The following is a 19,052-nucleotide window of genomic DNA, read 5'->3' as shown; positions in this document are numbered from 1 at the left end:
TATAATAAAATGACTACACACAATCACAATTCAAATTCCAATAAATTAATAAACAAATGTCATTAAATAATTCATCAAATATGTTCTATATATATATATATATATATATATATATGGAAAAATTGGTTACATAAGTTAAAATATTGTAAAAAAAAAAAGTGACAAATAATATTTAAACATTTAACGAGTACCAAAATCATAAAAAATAGAAGAAATAGATAACAAAATATAGAAGAAATTGCCTGAACTAAATAAAAATGTCAAAATGAATACACAATCAATGATACACTTATGAATTCCAATGAATAAAAAATGATTCCATTAAATTAATAAAAATCAATACATTATTTTTTACCAAAACATTTGAGCAAATAGACTTTAATAAAAAGGATTATATGAATGAAAACATTGTAAAATAAATTAAACATTGAATAAATATTTTAAAATATAATAAATGCAAAATATCATTCAATAAAAAACAATCGGTAAAAAATAATGTATGTAAAATACAATATCATAGGATGACAACGGCACGGTGGGCGACTGGTTAGCACATCTGCCTCAGAGTTGTGCGGTTGCGGGTTCAAATCTCTGTGCCTGTGCCTGCGTGGGTTGTCTCCGGGCACTCCGGTTTCCTCCCGCATCCCAAAAACATGCATGCTAGGTCAATTGAAGTCTCTAAATTGCCCGTAGGTGTGACTGTGAGTGCGAATGGTTGTTTGTTTCTATGCGCCCTGCGATTGGCTGGTGACCAGTTCAGGGGGTCTCCCCCCCCCCCCCCCCCCACCCCCCCCCACCCCACCCCGCCTCTCCCCCGATGACAGCTGGGATTGGCTCCAGCACGCCCGCGACCCGCGCGAGGGGAAGCGCTACGGAAGATGGATGGAAAATGACAACACCATCAGTTAATTACAATCTCCAAGAAATCAATCAAAATATCATTTTATAATTTCAATATTTTGTTCGAATCCAAATTTGAAATAACATGCTTTATCAAATAAAAATTAAATAAAAACGCTGCAACATAAAAATGTTAATAAATGAATTAAATGCGCACAAAAAAAAGTCATGAAACAAGTAAATCCCGTTACATACGTCATAAAATGAACACACAATAAAATACAAATTCTAAAAAATAAGTCATTAAATATTTGTTTTTAAAATCTACAAATACATTTGTTAAAATCTAAATATATCACATACATAAAAAACAGTAAAATAAACGTAAAGTGACTAAATAATCCAAAATCAAAAGTTATAAATAATTAAGAAATTCATGAAATTCATAAATCAATCAGGAAACGAAACCGGTCATGAAATAAATTCTTATATAAAAAGGTTCAGTAACGTTATTTAAGATTGCATTTCATAAATGAATGAATTGATTTCTAATTTGATCGTTTCACAAGTTAATGACTTACTTCACCGTTAAATGTATATTTAGAATTTGCTTTCTTCCACTTTGAACAGGGCGAACTCTTGTCCCAACAACTGCTCGTCGCACGGCCGCTGCAGCTCGGCCAAGTCGCCGTCGGCCGGCGTTTTCTGCGAGTGCGACGACTACTGGAAGGGCGCCGCCTGCCGCGTGCCGTACTGCCGACGGGACTGCGGCAGCCCCGACCGAGGGTACTGCGACCTGACCGGGGAGAAGCTCTGCGTCTGCAAGGACGGCTGGCAAGGTCACCCGATCGATAATTAGACAGGGACCCGTGTGGCAAAAAAAAATTAAAAAAAAAAAAAACATTTAAAATGGAATTATTTGGAATAGCACTCAAATTATCATTCGTAAACACCAAGTATTTATTGGACTACCAAAACTCGACTTCAAATATAACAAATGAGTTTGTAACAAGTAGACATGTAAAATAATATGTTAGGATCATTATAGCATCCATCCATCCATCCATCCATTTTCTTTACCGCTTCTCCTCACGCGGGTCGCGGGCTGCTGGAGCCTATCCCGGCTGTCATCGGGCAGGAGGCGGGGTACGCCCTGAACCGGTCGCCAGCCAATCGCAGATCATTATAGCAGTCAACAACAACAACAACAAAAAGAATGTTTTAACACTGCTGTAAAACTTGCCAAACTCAAAATTCTCTTTTGCTTCGCTTCGGAGAATTCCAAATTGAAATCACGATCAGTCCTATACGACAAACGGCTGACTTGAGGGAATTTCAGGCTTCGTCATACCACTCGTTTGCTTACTGATACCGTAGCTGGGAAAATGGAGGGCGGTATGGCCGATTGCGAGATTGTATTCAAGGATTCAAAGACTTGAACTCATTCACTGTCAGTCCTCCGTATCAACGTGGCTATTTCAATTCAACAGCCGTCAATGGCAGTGAATGAGTTTGAAAACTCATTTACGCATCATAAGGCACCAAATTTGATACCGAAGGTCCCAGATTAGCCCAATAACTACGTTTTTTTTTAACTTTCACTTTACTTTTTTTATTCAGAATCTTTTGCGTTTTTGTTTTTTTGTATTTCCTTTTCATTTTTATATTTACTTGTCCACGCAGTTATAATCAGTTCAAATATCAATATTTTGTCACGGAAATCAATTCCAGCATGAGAGCCATCGATCCGCTCGACACCAATTTTCAGATTTACCCCGGGAACGTGCACTTTTCCTTTTAAACAGTTCAAATATTGATCATTTGTCATGTGATGCTGGGAATCGGTTCCAGTATTGTAATTACAACAAATGTTTTCAAAAAGGTCCACGCTTTGACTTTATTTTGTATTTTTTTCAAACTAAATGAAGCTTTCTATTTGGATGTATTTATTTGGTGTGTGTTTTTGTTTCCAGGTCCAGACTGTTCTGTGGCCGTCCCGTCGGCGGAGGCCTTCTGGTGGCCGCCCAGCGTCAAAGCTTGGCCATCCTCGCAGTCCCCGGGTCGGGCGTCCCACAAGGCTCTGGTGCACGCCGGGCTGATGTGGGTGGTGGGCGGCTACTCCTTCGACTACTCCAACTGCCACATGGTCCTCAAGTAAGCGCCGCTGCGCTCTCTTGGTGCAGCGAATGTGGCATCTTCGTAGTTTGCAATTTGTGAATCTTTGTGAATCAGCAATGACGTAAGGCCGCCCGAGTAGTATTCAAAACAAAATTTGGTTTGAGCGATGACTCAACTATTTAGTCCACAAATGCGGATATCGTGATCAGCGAGTCGGGAACGAGCGAACGATTCGGAACGCAGTCGCCGCGTTCGGAATCATTCACTCGTTCGCTTCCCGACTCCCTAATCGCGATACAGCGCAAAGATTTTGATATGTGCTTGATTCGAGTTCTGTCGTCTTGGCTCAGTTACGATGTGGAGAGCAGCACGTGGGACGTGGTCCCGACCAGCGGGGGCCCTCTCTTCCGATACGGCCACTCGCTGGCTCTCTACCAGGTGAGAGTTCAAGACTTCCGCTGCGGGAAGCTAATATTTCACGCGTATCGTCGTCATCGCGTAGGACGACATGTACATGTTTGGCGGGAAGCTGGAGTCGGGTCCGGGCGACGTCACGGACGAGCTGTGGGTGTTCGACATCCCCCGGCGCGCGTGGTCGCCCAGGACGCCGGCGGCGCCCCCTCCCTACGCCCTGGAGGGTCACACGGCCCACGTGGTCCAGCTGGCGCCGGGCGAGCCGGCGATGCTCGTCTTCTTCGGGTACTCGCCCGTCTACGGCTTCGTCAGCGACGTGCTGGAGTACAACATCAGTAAGTAGACGGCGTCGACGTCGGAGAGTAGACTGCGACATCACACATCACATGACGTCACATCAGCGCTGTTTCTTTGTTGAAGTATATTAAAAACTTTTTTTTTTACTTCCTCCATGCTGACAAACGGGGGATTTCAGGTGGAGTTATTCCCTTGTCATTATAGCAATATAATCTCATGTTGTCGATCCTGGACATAGTCGGCTCCAGTACTACTGCGCTGCTTATTACCGCGCTAAAAACAACCCAGGAGGTAAACGGTGACGACACCACTAAGTTTAAAGTTACGTCACCAGTAAGTAGACGCGGACGACACCAGTAAGTAGACGGTAAAACCACAAGTCGGCACCGTCAGTAATTATTAGACTGTGGCAACATCAGTCTTCAGACTCTCAGATCTTTATTCAGATTATTTTTTTTAACTTTGAGAACATTACACTCTGCAAATGTTTTATTTATTAAAAATGATTCTTACTAATTACTCACAATAACAGCATACAAGACACTTAAATGTGTCATAAATATGTTTGCGAAGACGTTTTGATCATGCGGTGCCTGTGCGGCCACTAGAGGGCAGCGTCGGCTTGCTCAATGGCCTCTGCTGAGCTCACACACGCGCACAAACTAGTCATTAGGCAGCGGTGGTGTCTTGTGCAAGAAGACAAAGATGAATGAGTCGTCCTTCCTGTCATCTTTTCTTTCTTCTCATCTGTTTTACCCACAATCCCCTTCTCACCCCCCCCCCCCCCAGTTATCCTCCAGCCAGCGTCAATTAGTCGCGGGAGTGGAATCGGCGGCGTTGACCTTTTTTTCTTTTCCCCCTTCGCTGAGTCGTCACTTTATCCTTCTTTTAATTTTCATCTCTCAAGTTGAATTCAATACGCTTTTCTTTATGTAAAGGTGACATAACGGGGAAAATTGATTTGTTTTCCAATGTTTATCGAGCCAGTTTTTATAACTAAATAAATCAAACACAAATCAGATTGAGTGAGCCCTCAAATTCATTTTATTTGCGGGTAGTTTTTGGGAACCTGTCCTCCGCTATTTGCTGACAAACTCAAACTGTGTTCAAGTGAGTTGGGAAGCTTCATTGAGACCAAAGTCGTGTTTTGCGGCATCTACGGGAAACCCGTAACGTTTCGTGCTGTGGCGTCGATTAGTTTGTCGCTCTTTGAGTTAGGGCTTTGTGAATCGGCGAATAACCGATCATAGCGCGTCCAGAAACACGCCGGTTAGTTTAGTAGCTTCTGCCATCTGGTGGAAGGGCATTGAATTGTTCTCCTTGTCGCTCACTCGATGTCGCAAAATTATTTGTCGTAAATAGAGACTCCTTTTGGGACCTAGGAAGCGAAATTGGATCATTTCCGTCTGCGCTGTTCGGGAATCCCGGATTTAGTCATCTGGCTAATTCCGAAATGTGTCTGTAAGCGAGACCGCTGTCACGCAACAGTCGGACTAATTAACATAATCGCCGCCCTCATCATGAGCGTCGCGGCCAGTGACTTGGCAGCTGGGCTGGACCGAGAAAAAAAAGTGGCTGAAACGCTCGTATGTTAAAGCCCAAAGGTAAGCGGAGCTACGGTGTTCGCACGGATCAGCATTAGCTCCTGATGATAATGTCGGGCTAAGCGGTTGACGTGGGCGTCGTCCATTTTGTCTCCAAGTGTTTGCGTTTGTGTGTTCGGAGGGTCCAACGCGTGGCGGACGGTGTCGGCGGGCGGCGCGGCCGTGCGCGGCGGTCACGGCCACAGCAGCGCGTACCACCGGGCCGGCGGCGCCGTCTTCGTGCACGGCGGCTACAAGGCGCTGGGAAACGGCAAGCACGGCCTGGTGGACCACTTGTACCGCTACCACGTCGCGTCCAGGACATGGTGAGACGCGGCCCCGCGACGCCGACAAATCTTACTTGGTTTGCCTTCTTCAGTCCTTGTGGTAGCCCGGGAATAACAGCTATAAATGACTAAGTCATCGGAAATATGAGACATATTTTCAAATATTATTCGTGCCTGTGAATTGGAATATAAATGAATTATTCTAATTGTCAAAAGAAGTTTTTTTCACCTTGTAACAATTTGAAAACAAATGCATCATTTGTGGTTATTTCAAAATGATTCACAAGAATTTTGCGATTCATTTTGAAAAACCACTAAAAACAGTGATGATCATGAAACATAGTTCCTCAAAAATCTTTGCTATGCAGTTTGGAAAATAGTATCGAGAAAAATACCAAAAATACATATTTGGAATTTTATGAAAAAAAAGGCTTTCATATATGACATTTTCATTTACAAATTGTTACCTTTAAAAGTGATTTCATACAAATGAAATTATGATAAAGAAATATGATTTTGTTTTGACTCTTTTGAGCATATTAACGGAGACATTTTATTTTCCAACATACTTCAAAAATCTTTTTAATGTGAGATGTGCGGGCCTCACCTCTGGAGCGTACACGCGCACATGCACGCAAAAAAAGCGCGCACACGGGTTTCACTTTCACCGCGGGAAGTTGGCGTCACGTGTTTGTCGGGATGTTTGAAATTCCCTAGTCTGGCATTTGTTTTGCACTTTGTGACATGTAAATGAACAAAGTGGGAAGTCATGATATTCTTGTGGCGAGTGTTTTTGGAAAATTATTATTATTTATTTATTTTTTTTTGGGGGGGGGGGGGGGGGGATTGTTGGCAGCCAGGTTTGTGCACTCATTTTTTCATGGGAACTCCATTTGGAAAATGGAGTTTTAACCCTATTTTAAAAGCTACTTCTTTGTCATATCGGAGAAAACAGAGTGAGCACATTCTAAGTTGCTTCCCGCCGCTCAACATTTTTGCGGCCAGTTAGGCTCCATTTTTTTTCTTTGATTTGAATCAGCGGGAACACATATTGATTGTCGCGAGCACAGCAAAACTCCATGAGGGGGAAAAAAAAAAATCATTTTAAAAACTGCGTCCTTGTCGTGTTGAAGAACGAAAAGCGGACATGTGGTTTCTCACTCTGGCTGCGTTCTGCATCTTTGTGCGACCAGTTCGGCTGCAAAAAAAAAAAAAAAAAAGAAAAAGCAAAATATTTCATTTGGTCTTCATCAGTGTGAATTGTTGCGAAACACGGCAAAACTCCATTGGGAAAGCTATCATTTTAAAATCTGCTTCTTCGTCTTCGTGAGCAAAGAAGGGCGGGGACGTATTTTGTTACTTTGCAATGATCGCCATCTTTTTGTGGCCAGTTCGGCTTAAAAAAAAGCCAAAGAAAAAGCAAAGCATTCCAATCCAAGAAAATCCTTTGACACTTGTCTGATGTCTCGCAGTTTTACGCCACTTTGGCAACCCGATTATTCCCGAAAATCTGTGCAGTCATAGTGTTACCGTAATAACAATAATCATAATCATAATTCCGATGTTTTTGTTTCTAGGGGTAAGCGAGTCTTTAAGAACTTTGTGCTGACACGTCGTTAGGGGCGGAAGCTCACATTTATCTCACTTAATGAAGGCGCCGCAGCCGGTGGCGGGTCGCGTAGCGGACCGAGACCTCCGGCCGGGTTCCAGTTGAGTGTGCGTGGTGATAATTGTGCATGTGTGCGTGCGTGCTGCCGACGAACAGTTGGCAAGGGGCTTGGGGGCGACCACCACGGGAGGAAATGCTTCCAGACAGACGCCATCAGTAAGATGGCACCGCCGAGCCGACACACACGCACTCGTATTAACCTTCTCCCGTGTGTGTGTGCGCGCGCGCGTAGGTTGATACTGCGTGAAAGCGGCCTGGCGAGGTCGCTGCACTCCGCCGTGTTGCTGGGTGGCGCCCTGCTGGTGTTCGGGGGAAACACGCACAACGACACGGCGCTCAGCAACGGCGCCAAATGCTTCTCTGCTGACTTCCTGGCCTACGATATAGGTACGCACGCACGCACACGCACGCACGCACACACACACACACACACAACGATGCAATATTAGTGGCGACACACTTTTATCATTTTAGTACTGAGGCAGAAAACAGTAAATGGTGTTGCTGCGTGCTTTGAATGGGGGGTGGGGGGTGGGGAATGGCTCCATCTGGTGGACAAATCCCCAAATACTCAATTGAAAGCCACTAGTCCTTAGTTGCGTTCACATAGAGTTTCACCAAAGGTTGGCAGAGGAGATCTGGATCATCACTATTTGGAGTGACAATCGCTTTCGACACAAAGCGGGCGTCGGCCGTTTAACGCCGCAACGCGGAACCCCCTTTCGCACAAGTGTGGTCGCGTCCCGCGTCGCTGCGGAACGGTGTCGAGATGTGCAGATACGAGCGCTAATGAATAAATGATCATATTCATAAAAACGGGGGGGATATTGCGGCACCGAGGGGCGCATAAAACGGAACGTTTGTTGACGGCGCAAAAAAAAAAACCAAAAACAAGTTGCTGGCTCGCAACTTCATTAAGGCCGCACAAAAGCTTTATTGCTTTTTCTTCAGCTTTTAGTCGCCCGTGTGCCGTTGTTGTTGTTGTTGTTGTCTTTATTGTCACTCCCGACGTCCCTTGATCGTCCCCTTGCCGCTTTATCGCGTCGTCTCCCTTGCCAAGGCGAGCTTTTTGGTGGTACGCCAAACTCAATTGAAACTGGCCGTTGGAAAACCAGTTCTTCGTCGTTCTTAACTTCTACAAAGGTGTGGCGGGCGGCGACTTTGCAACAAAAGGCAAATGCGGGTCGGACGGTGACGCCAGTTGAGAAGTACTCATTTCATGCGTGGATTCGTTGTGCCGCTCCTTCTGCTGCGCCCGCCTCGGCCGCCGGGGGGCAGTAAAATGCGGTCAGATAGAAAAAGGAAGAACAGTCACCGGGACCTCGGTGACTCCATCAGCTGCAATGATGTTAGTCGTTCTCGGCAGAGGAGAAAGAATCTACGCCGGTGAGTTTTGTCATCTCGTTTGTTGCTCTGCTGTTTTGCGTTCAATCCGTCAACTTGAAAGCATTTCTTGTTTTTGAATGAAGCGATGGAATCAAATCAGATTTGAACAATGAAATGATCGACACGATCGATAACCGATATCTCGAGTACCACTATGACTTTACCGTATTGTAGTTTGTCAGCAGCAATCCCGCGTGGAAACGTTCAGTGTTCGCCTCGCTTCCTTTCAACGTAATTCCCCCTCTTCCGCAGCCCCCCCCCCTCCCCCAGCCCCGCCCACATATTCTAATTAGATTTGGCGTAGCTTTTGATTAAAAAGGCCACCCTGGCCGTCTGGAAGTGAGAGCTCATTTGGAAGACGGCGCGTGAATATACTTCATCCTCTGACGAGACAAGACAACCCCCACACCGCCCCACCAGCGCCCCCCCACCCCCCTCCCCACCTACACCCCTGCACCTCCCCCCATCAGGGCCTCTATTAGCGCGGATCAGATCGAACCGCCAATCAGCCGGCACGCTGGCCTGCTTCTATCTGGACTCACCGTCCCAGCATGCATTATTAAAACACGCGCTGCTCATATCCCGGGAGGAAATTAAAATCTCGATATACTCGTGTGTGTGTGTGTGTGTGTGTGTGTGTGTGTGTGTGTGTGTGTGTGTGAGAATGCAATATATTTTTGGGATGAGACAAACTAACACACAGTGTTGTTGTTGTGATGATTCCTCCTGCGGGTGGCGCTGTTGTGCCACTGGTGCCAAAATGGTGACGTCGTGTATTTCGAAGCAGCTGATTGGTCAATTGGAAAGCAGACACTCAGCGGACACTTGATTAGGGACACACGAGATCTTGTATGGAAAGAGAATGAAGCTCACTTACGATTGGCGCCGTCACGGAACTCTGATGAACCTGTAATACTTCATAGAAATGAGTTAAGTTATAATATTAAATTAGTAAAAAATAAAATAATAATAAATATAAAAATCAATAATGAAATTAATATTTTGTATTGAATTTTAAATGATAAAATAACGTTATTAATAATCCTTCAGTGTATTTTATTTCATTGAATCCAAATGAAAACAATGATTTCAATATTTAAATCACCTGGCTCCTTCATCCTCAGATGAGACAAGACAATATCATAATAGTGTTAGAGTTTTTGTTCATTAATTGATGCATATATACAATGTATACATGACTTATTAATTGAATTTGATTCATTTTTTAATTGCAAATAATGACATTTAGGAGATGGAAATTATTACGGAGTAATATTATTGATGAATAATCTATTATTAAATAAAATCTATTCAAAAAATAACTCAATTACTCAAATGAGTTCTTTTAATTTAAGTGCATTTAATAAATTAATCATTTTTTAAAAACTTGATTAAAATAATTGTATTTTTGTAAATCTAAAAGTCTAATAATTAAAAATAAACTCATCATTACAATTAGTTTATTTTAAAATCTAGAAATATATTAAAAGATAAATGATTGAACGAGTTAATTTGTCGAATCAAAAAATCTATTTAATAAATAAAATAATGGAAATGAATTTAGTTTTTCAAATAGATTGAGGTAATATTAGGGTTATTGTGATGTTTTAGCTAATAATAAATGATTCACGAACAACTTTGTAATCATTTAGGTGTAATTATTTGCAATAGTCATCGAATCCAAATGAAATCCTCCCGCCTGTGTGTCTTTTCTCCACGAATTGAATGAAGAAGCATATTTGCGCTTGTGTTGTCGTCGTTCAGCTTGCGACGAGTGGAGCGTCCTCCCAGCGCCGGAACTGCACGCCGACGTCAACCGGTTCGGACACTCGGCCGTCGTCAGCAACGGGTCAGACAAGTTTTGCCTTGCTATTCTTCACTCTGCAATTCCCCCCCCCCGCCTTCACTTTCCACCTGAACCTCGCTGTTTTCATACTTTTCACATGAAGCAGGTTTTATTTGACCTTCTGTGCTCTCATTTGTGGCCCCCCCAAAAAAACTTGGAATAGTTTGCCGATTTACATACAGATAAAAAATATGTGGACACGCTTCTTAATCCATGAGGTTGAGAGAACAAAGAGCCCAGAAACGCAAATGAAATTGGAATTGTATTAGGTACATCGCACATATGAACATGTTTGTGGGGAGTTTAACGCTTTACGTTTGATGATTTGACTTTCCGCTTTGCTTGAATTGACTTTGCACTCCATTTGTCCGGCATCAGTGGTGACCCACTTGCAGAAATTTTGCAAACCGTGTGATGTTCTGCTGCGTGCTTTCAACGGGAAAATGGTGGACAAGTGTCAAAATGACGTCGTCTGAACACACAGTCAAGGATCACATTTGTTGAGGATAAATGTGTGCCCAAAACGGGTCTTTTCAGTGCTTTTCAATGGCATATTTTACAGTAGTCATAATTTTGATCAATGTGATCTATTATCATAAATGATCAGATGTATGCGGGGCGTGGGAGCTGTTTACAAATTCAGAAATACTCAAAACAAATATTTCGTAAAACGGAAGAAACGAACACAAATACGGCTAACTGAAGTTACATTGAAAACATATTTTCATTTGGTGCGTAACAGAATGCGAGTCAAAGTCGTTTTTGTCACGGGCCACATCGCAGTTGCGGTTCCAGTCGGATACGAACCCATATGAATGTACGACTGCCTCGTATTATAAATTACTTTTAAAATCAAAAGCCAGTAAAAACGGTCTGTTCCACTGCAGTATAAATCCATTTTATTTTAAAAGTGCGGTTGGTCACCCAAAAATGCTTGCAATATCTCGATATTTTTAAAAGTGAAGCCAATTTGGAATCTCGGTATTTTGCCAAGAAACCCAAAGTCGACGCCCACTCTCGCGGGCCACATAAAATGAGGTGGCGGGCCGTGTCTGGCCCCCGGGCCACCAGTCGGACAGCGCGCCGCGGCTTACGTCGAGGCGCGCTGCGGTGTTGTCGGAGGAACTCGCATTCCCTCAGTCGGATGGGACCTTTGGCCACGTCACCAGCTGCACTTGATTTGACTTGATGATGATCCCTGAGGCGCATGGAAATCAAAGCAGAGTGGCGCTCCTCAGGGAAATGTTCCAAGTCCATTCACTTTCCTGTCCAATTGGATTCTGTCGTTTCAGCTCCATGTTGGTCTTCGGCGGCTTCTCCGGTCTCCTCCTGAACGACGTGCTGGTCTACACGCCCGCGTCTTGCCGGGCTTTCTCCGCGCCGGCGCCGTGCGCCGCCGCCGGGCCGGGCCTGCGCTGCCGCTGGCTGGACGGCGCCTGCGTCCCGTGGGAACCGACGCAATCCGACCTCCCCCCGCCCGCCCGGTTCTGCCCTCGTCGACCCGGTGCGTCTTGAAATCATCGACGCGCGTGGCGGTTTGGCACGCGAGCACAGAGTAATCCAAGCAATTTGGCTTTTTTGATGCTTGTTTGCATACGTTAATGAGGAGAGCGGGAGGTCAACGCTGCTGCAATTATCTCATTTTGAAGTCATTAGTGCCCTCTGTGATCTGACTGATGTTCGTGCTGGAGCTTCTGTGCGTCTCGCAGGTTTTCTGTTTTTCTGGCGGTGGAGAACATCGACATGTCTTTTACATTCTTTTACACGAGAGCACACTGCAAAAACTCCAAATCTTGCACGAATGCTTGCATAAACAAGGTTGCGTTGGTCCTCGCTGCAGCTTGAAACAATGGAGGCATTGTGGATTTATTTCAGTATGCCCTTAAGTCAGGCCCGGCGAGTTTGGTGCCCAAACGGGCTGCTGTTCAAACAAAACATTTTCATGTATTTTCTTCCTTTTTTCCTTTTCCGGCCTTGTTCCAGACAGTACTGACGAACAGTGTTTCCCCTTTTCCGATTGCGCCAGCTGCACGGCCAACACTCGCGGCTGCCGGTGGTGCGAGGACAGGAAGTGCATCTCCGTCTCCAGCAACTGCACCGTGGTAAGGACGCGCTCTTTACTCAACCGTAGAGGCCACGACGCTTTTGACACACGGAGGAAAAAAAAAATCCATACCCGTATCCACGTGCTTACAAATATTAACGAAGCGCGGACCTCGAAACGATCTAAAATAGCCATCCGATTGACAAATCATGACCAGGCGATGCTGGTCCCCTCCAGGCCTAAAGGTGGCGGTAAAGTGTCGTCAGGCAAGCCACCCGGCCCCGGTGCTACGACAAATGAAAAGTGAAAATATATTCCTCCTTTTTGCGCCTTCATCTGGATCCACAGAAAACTCTTCTTCTTTGGTCCATGCGACACCCCTTTTGCCGGCAGCTTGGTCTGCTGGATGTGGTGGGGCACCGCCCCACTTGGCCCCAATGCAAGTGGACTGCAATGACCGAAAGAATGAAAATAAGTGCATCCATCTGTGCCCCTGTGACAGCTATGACCAGTATAAAGTTTCACACTGAGCCTTTTTTCAGCAACACACCGCCATCTGCTGGCTCTGGTGGGGCACGACCCAACTTGGCCCAGATGCAAGTTGGCTGTAGTGACCTAAAAAAGTGAAAATCAATTCCTCACTACGCAACGTTTTGTGAATTCGCACCAAACTCTGACATCTTCCTTGGTCCATGTGACACCCCTCTACAAAGTTCCACATCGAGCTTGTTTTCTTGACGACTGCTCTATCTGCTGGCGCTAGCGGGGCACTGCCCCACTTGGCCCCAATGCAAGTGGACTGTAACAACCCAAACCATGAAAATGGGTTTCTCCTAGTTTCAAACCAATGTTTCCCCCCCCCCCCCCCCCACCACCAGCTCTGTTGCTTGCTCTGGTGGGGCACAGCCCCACTTTTCCCCAATGCAAGAGAACTGTAATGACCCAAAAAGCTGAAAATCCACGATACGATATGTACTTACATCTGCATACATTTGATACATTTTTCATGTCTTCTATTCCCTCTCCCGTGTGTTTTTGTACGTGTGTGTGCGTGCGCATGTAGCCATCTCTGGAGTTAGCCCATCAGCATGGTGGCGCTCGTTCTCTGCCGTCACGTCCGTCCATGTTGTCCGAGCAACAGCTGAGCTTTTGGAAGCACGGCGCCCGCAGGAAGGGACATGTGAGTATCGTTTGTTAGCTCCCGACGGCCTGGTCGGGCTGCGTGCCTGAGGCTGACGATCGATGTTATCGTTTTATATAGTAGCTAGTAAATTGAAATGAGCTCGGTCACGCAAACAAATGAAAGTCATACAGTAAGTCAAAGTAGCGGCGTATACTGTACATACTTTTTCCGGTTGAAGGCGCTGACGGAGGCGTCCGGTTGCGAACGGCCTTCCGAGCAGGAATGTTTGCGACTGACCGACTGCAGGAGCTGCGGCCTTAACGCCGACTGCCGGTGGGAGGCGCAACAACAGCAGTGTCGAGGGCGACCCGGTGAGGTGCCCCGCCTTCTTGTTTTGAAACTTCTATTTTGAATCCGTATCAGTGTTAACCGTAATGTTGGCCACATCATACAGAGCACCGGTTCAAAGATTTCGATATTATATCTGACAAATAGACCTTCTAGTAGTTTTCGGCTTAAACGGGTTGCTGTACAAACGGAAAGCGAAATCGCTCTTATCTTTCTGTAAACAAGTTGTGTTTATAAATCATTGAGCAACGTAGTCAAAATAGATTGCAGCAGATCGGGTCGCAGCAGAATCGGAAAATCACTCAGATGTCCGTCGTAACGAGCTGTGAATGCAATGAAGCAATGTCTTAATATGGATTTTACGACAATAATAAGAATATTGTTAAATTAATGAATACCTTTCTGACAGTGTTGAGCAATTCTTATTATTATTATTTTTTTTAAACAGATGTATTTATATGGGCTTTTGTCCAGTGAGTCTAAATCTCGGCAGGAATATATATATATATATTTTTTTTGCTGATTCAAGTGACTGGTAGTTACGCAGGAAAATTAAAGCACTTTTGAGGAACTTCATCAACACGGCGAAGGACGAGGAAAAAAAAGCCATGCGTGCAAATTCAAAGGCCGACAAGCATGTTAAGTGAGCGGCCTGCAGTCTTCCTCGCCGACATCCTCATCCTCATCCTCCAGCCGTGTTGTGTTGTTGTGTTCGACATACAGTGGACACAGGCTTGTGTAATGCGGTTTAAAAATAAGCTTACACGCACGCCGCACAGGCAGGGATTAGCATACATTCAAGGAGGAAGGAAGTAGGCCAGCAGGAAGTGTTGACGGCGTGTTGTGCAAATGGCAGCACGAGAACAAACAAGTGTGTGTGTGTGTGTGTGTGTGTGTGTGTGTGTGTGTGTGTGCGCGCCTTGAACTTTCCCAACAAAATTTCCCATTGAGATCAATTGTATATGGAATAATTTGTCACAAATCCATGACAAAAGTCACAAATGATGCAAATCAAGCCCTTTTTTGGGGGGGATAGCTCATCTATCAAGTCGTCGGAAATGGAACAAAACAAACGAGAAGTAGCAAAAAGCCAGCTAGCAGCTAGCATGAGGCACTAGCGTAGCATACTACGTCTTCACTCAGTGCGTCTGTAGTTTACAAAAAGCGCCTCGATAGAAGATCAGGATGGAAGTCCTATCGAGCCAATGGCAATGGGAACAAGAAAAAAGAGGAAGTGGCTATCTATAAAAACGCAAGCTCGCAGCTAGCATTCACACCTCCGGGCGGTTTAGAGTTGTCAATGAACCTAGCGCGCATGTTTTTGGGATGTGGGAGGAAAGCGGAGCGCCCGGAGAAAAGCCACACAGGCACGGGGAGAACATGCAAACTCCACACGGGCGGGGCCGGATTGGAACCCGCAACCTCAGAACTGTGAGGCGGATGTGCTAACCAGTCGTACACCGTGCCGCTGGGGGGGAAAAAAGAAAGTCTTTTGTGATTTAAAAAAAAAAAAAAAAGTTTTGTCAAGGTCATTTTTTTCTCTAATACTTATTTTTTTTAAAGTTCTATTTTGTCAAGGGAAAATGTTCGATTGAAAAAAGTCTGTTGGATATCACAGGCTGAAATTCTCATCCTGTCAATCCAACAGCGATGGCAACACAATCAAAATAGTAAGAGAATTAAATCATCTGCAATTAAGCGTCCCCCCTTTGCATGCAGTTGTTTATGTCATCCCCACGGTAACGACCTCTTTCCGGTTACGTTCCGAACATTGACCGTAAACCAGCAGACATGTTTATCGCCGCTTACGGCGCCGTAACCCCAATCCCCGCCTTTTGTTTGTCTTCCCTCTTCCTGATTTTCCCGCTTCCCTCGGTCTCATTCCTCACGGTCGTCGGTCCGGAAAAACAAAGAAGCCGAGCGGGTATTTTTTCCCGAGCTGTTTCCGGGCCCGCGAGCGTAATCGCTACCACGGGCCAGACTAAACGAGCCGGGCTAATTAAACCGCTTGCGCAAAAAGCCGAGCGATCCGGAACAATTAGAGCAAGGCGAGCTTTGATGTGTTTTACAGATGAAATTGACTTTCTCGCGCTCCCGTGTGGATCGTATCCGGAAAGTCCGCCGACACGGGAAACTCGACATTTGTACTGTTAAGCTAATTGAAGCTGCGTGAATCAAAATGACTGCAGCCTCTAAAATCCTTCTAATGAGCTGGCAAACGCTATACACCGCAAATGCTTTGTCACGGAGGTCAAGCTGTAAAATATTATGTGCCCATCCATCTATCCGCTCGTGCTAAAATCCAATCGCTATTCGTATTGTGCGAATCACACCGCAGTTGCTACGCCTTTGTACTATTGCAAAATCATAGTCCAAGAAATGAAAAATCCAATTTGAACCAATAAGAGAATATGCTGGCACGTTTTGACTGATGCATTGGAGCTCCTGTGTCTCCATACAGAAACGGTTTTCGTTTTACTTTAAAATGGCTTACTTTAACCAAGATCCCTCGCCGTAGCTTGGCCACAGGTCGAATCCCGGATCTGCGCTCTTCGCTCCTCGGTGCCGTGAATCCTTGCGGACCGGACCGAGCTGCCGCCTTTGCAGCTAGCCCGCCGCTGCTTAGCTTGCTGGCTATCTAGCCGCTCTAGCTTCCCGCAACGTTCTCCGATTAAAACTGCCGCCGTGCCGCGGTCGCCTTCTCCAGCGATGGCTCCTTTTCCGCATCCATCGTTGGCTAAAACGCAAGCCTCCTTCAGCTGAGAGCTGTTTTTTTTTTTTTTTTTAATTATAATTTTTTTTTAAACAAACTGTAGGAGATCTCGGCGAAGCTATAACGCGTACCGAGTCGAAACGGCAGCGGAAGCAAGCAAAAGCATTTCAGTTCTTGTCAGAATAAAATGCGTAGTACTTTGATTCCTTTTCATTCGAATGTGAAAATTGTGATTTCCATAACGAGCCGTCAATGCGCGACGCAGGTGAGCCGTGCGGCGAAGGCTGGCATCACGTGGGCGAGGCGTGCCTGCGGCTCAACGGCAGCCGGGCCACTTTCGACGACGCTCGGCATTACTGCAAGAACCTCGGAGGGAACGTCGCCTCCTTACGCGGCGACCGGCACGTGGCCTTCGTCATGGAGGAGCTCGACAAGTACCGCGCGCAAGCACAGGTCAGACTGGGCCGCCTGGACGTTTCCCATAATGCTCGGAGAGGCGCCGTACGTCCCGCCGATGGCAGGGCACACGTAGACCAACAAGGGACGGGTTGCCGCATCCAATGACCAAACGCACGACCTCGGCAATTTGCCGTTGTCTAGTGAAGTCTTTTTGGGTAATTGGGTCGCGCTGCTGTTAATGCGTCCGCACGCGTCCCCGTCCGCAGCCTTTGTCGCCCTGGGTGGGCCTGAGGAAGATCAACGTGTCGTACTGGGGCTGGGAGGACGGCTCGGCCTTCTCCGACGGCGCCCTGCGCTGGCTGCCGGGAGAACCCAGCGACTCGGGCTTCTGCGCTTACCTGCGGCCGGCGCAGACGCCAGGGCTGAAGGCCAACGCCTGCACCGCCGCCGCCGCCGGACTCGTCTGCCAAAAAGACGCCGGTGAGTCCGAAGCCTAGCGATTGGCGCCAATAGCTACGATCTGTTAGCTTTCAACCTAAGGTTCAATATGGAAAATGTCAGATTATGGTTTTTTTTCGGTTAACGGTCTCATTTTATCTATATTTGATCTTGTATTAGCTCCAGAAAAGTTCTTTTTTTTTTTTACATGAATGTCTTATTTTTCAGCAAATGTTATTTTGTCAAGACAAAGTACATTTTTAAATTGAAAGTCTTTTTGCGAAACGGTTTCTTATTTTTCTTGTTTTCATATGAAAACATTAAATATTTTTAGAAATGTGTTGTGATTTGTTCAGAAAAAAACATTTTTTTTGGGTTTCTTTTTTAAATGAAATGTATTTTCTTATTTTTCAAGAACTGTCTTCCATCCATCCATTTTCCGTAGCGCTTCGCCTCCTAGGGTCGCGGGCGTGCTGGAAGGAGATTTTATTATGCGAAAATAGTCTTACTTAAATAGTCTTGATTCAATATATAGTCTTTATTTAAATCTATGCTTTAGTTTGTCAACAACAAAAGCATATTTTTTTGTTGTTGAAGGTTGCATTTTGTATCCTAAGAAGGGTCTTATTTTTCCCAAAATAAGTTTTGTCTAGAAAAAAGTCAGATTTTTTTTTTTTTTTTCCTCCCCCCCCCCCCCCCCCCTTGAAAAACGCCCGCAACCCGCGTGAGGATGAAGCGGTACAGAAAATGGATGGAAGTCTTTTTAAAAAAAAAAAAATAAAGTAAGATTTTTAGAAAAAGTCAGATTCTTTTTGTGGGGAAAATTGCTATTTTAAATGTTGTTTTGTAAAAAAAAAAAAATAATAAAGTCAGATTTGAAAAGAAAATGTTTTGCTTAAATATTTTGTAAAAAATGTCTTATTTTTAGTTGAATTTGGTCAAATGTCTTTTTTCCCCCCAAACGCTTTATTGTGAGTTGGTGGGGATTTGCTTTATTTCTATAGGCTGAATGCTGATCCCAACATAACTTTCTGTGTTTTTCCCCCACCCCCCAGGGAGTCCCCAGGGCCCCGGTCCGCGTCCCTGCAAGACCCCGTGTGCCCTGCGCACCAGCTGCGCCAACTGCACCAGTCGGGCCACAGAGTGCATGTGGTGCAGGAGCACTCAGCGCTGCGTCGACTCGTCGGCCTACGTCGTCTCCTTCCCCTTCGGACAGTGTCTCGAGTGGCAGACTCAGGACTGCGCTGGTGAGCTATTCGACTTATTTTGCCGTCTAAAAGTGGATATATTGTGCCCCCCCCCCCCCCCCCCCCCCCGCAATTTAAAACAGTTCCCAGGTGCCTTGATGGAGTGTGTGTGGTATGGGTTCATCAAATTAGCCCAGGGATCAACCGTAATCTCCAGCATCTTCGCAGTCCACTATTCGCAACTTCCTCTATTTGTGTTTGTTTCTGAAGAACCTAACCCCACCTAAAAGACTAAATTCTTATTAAAAAATAATAATAATAAATAAAACTTAAAAAAAACGGAGACTTTTTTTTTTTTTT

General features: G+C 45.2%; 1 protein-coding gene across 1 annotated transcript in view; it reads left to right on the top strand.

Moving 5' to 3' along the window:
* atrnl1a (attractin-like 1a) overlaps window positions 1–19,052 on the top strand; it is a 111,829-nt gene that overhangs the window by 13,246 nt on the left and 79,531 nt on the right. The window contains exons 5-18 of the mRNA XM_061690662.1: window positions 1,471–1,679; window positions 2,814–2,994; window positions 3,309–3,396; window positions 3,461–3,707; window positions 5,395–5,578; window positions 7,441–7,595; window positions 10,359–10,443; window positions 11,733–11,944; window positions 12,424–12,542; window positions 13,548–13,664; window positions 13,846–13,983; window positions 16,939–17,121; window positions 17,334–17,547; window positions 18,561–18,752. Of these exons, the coding sequence (XP_061546646.1) occupies window positions 1,471–1,679; window positions 2,814–2,994; window positions 3,309–3,396; window positions 3,461–3,707; window positions 5,395–5,578; window positions 7,441–7,595; window positions 10,359–10,443; window positions 11,733–11,944; window positions 12,424–12,542; window positions 13,548–13,664; window positions 13,846–13,983; window positions 16,939–17,121; window positions 17,334–17,547; window positions 18,561–18,752 (2,324 nt within the window). The remainder of the gene's footprint in view (window positions 1–1,470; window positions 1,680–2,813; window positions 2,995–3,308; window positions 3,397–3,460; window positions 3,708–5,394; window positions 5,579–7,440; window positions 7,596–10,358; window positions 10,444–11,732; window positions 11,945–12,423; window positions 12,543–13,547; window positions 13,665–13,845; window positions 13,984–16,938; window positions 17,122–17,333; window positions 17,548–18,560; window positions 18,753–19,052) is intronic.

This window comes from Phycodurus eques, chromosome 11, assembly GCF_024500275.1.
Source record: "Phycodurus eques isolate BA_2022a chromosome 11, UOR_Pequ_1.1, whole genome shotgun sequence".
NCBI classification, from domain to species: Eukaryota; Metazoa; Chordata; class Actinopteri; order Syngnathiformes; family Syngnathidae; genus Phycodurus; species Phycodurus eques.
This window is presented reverse-complemented; position numbering and strand designations above follow the sequence as displayed.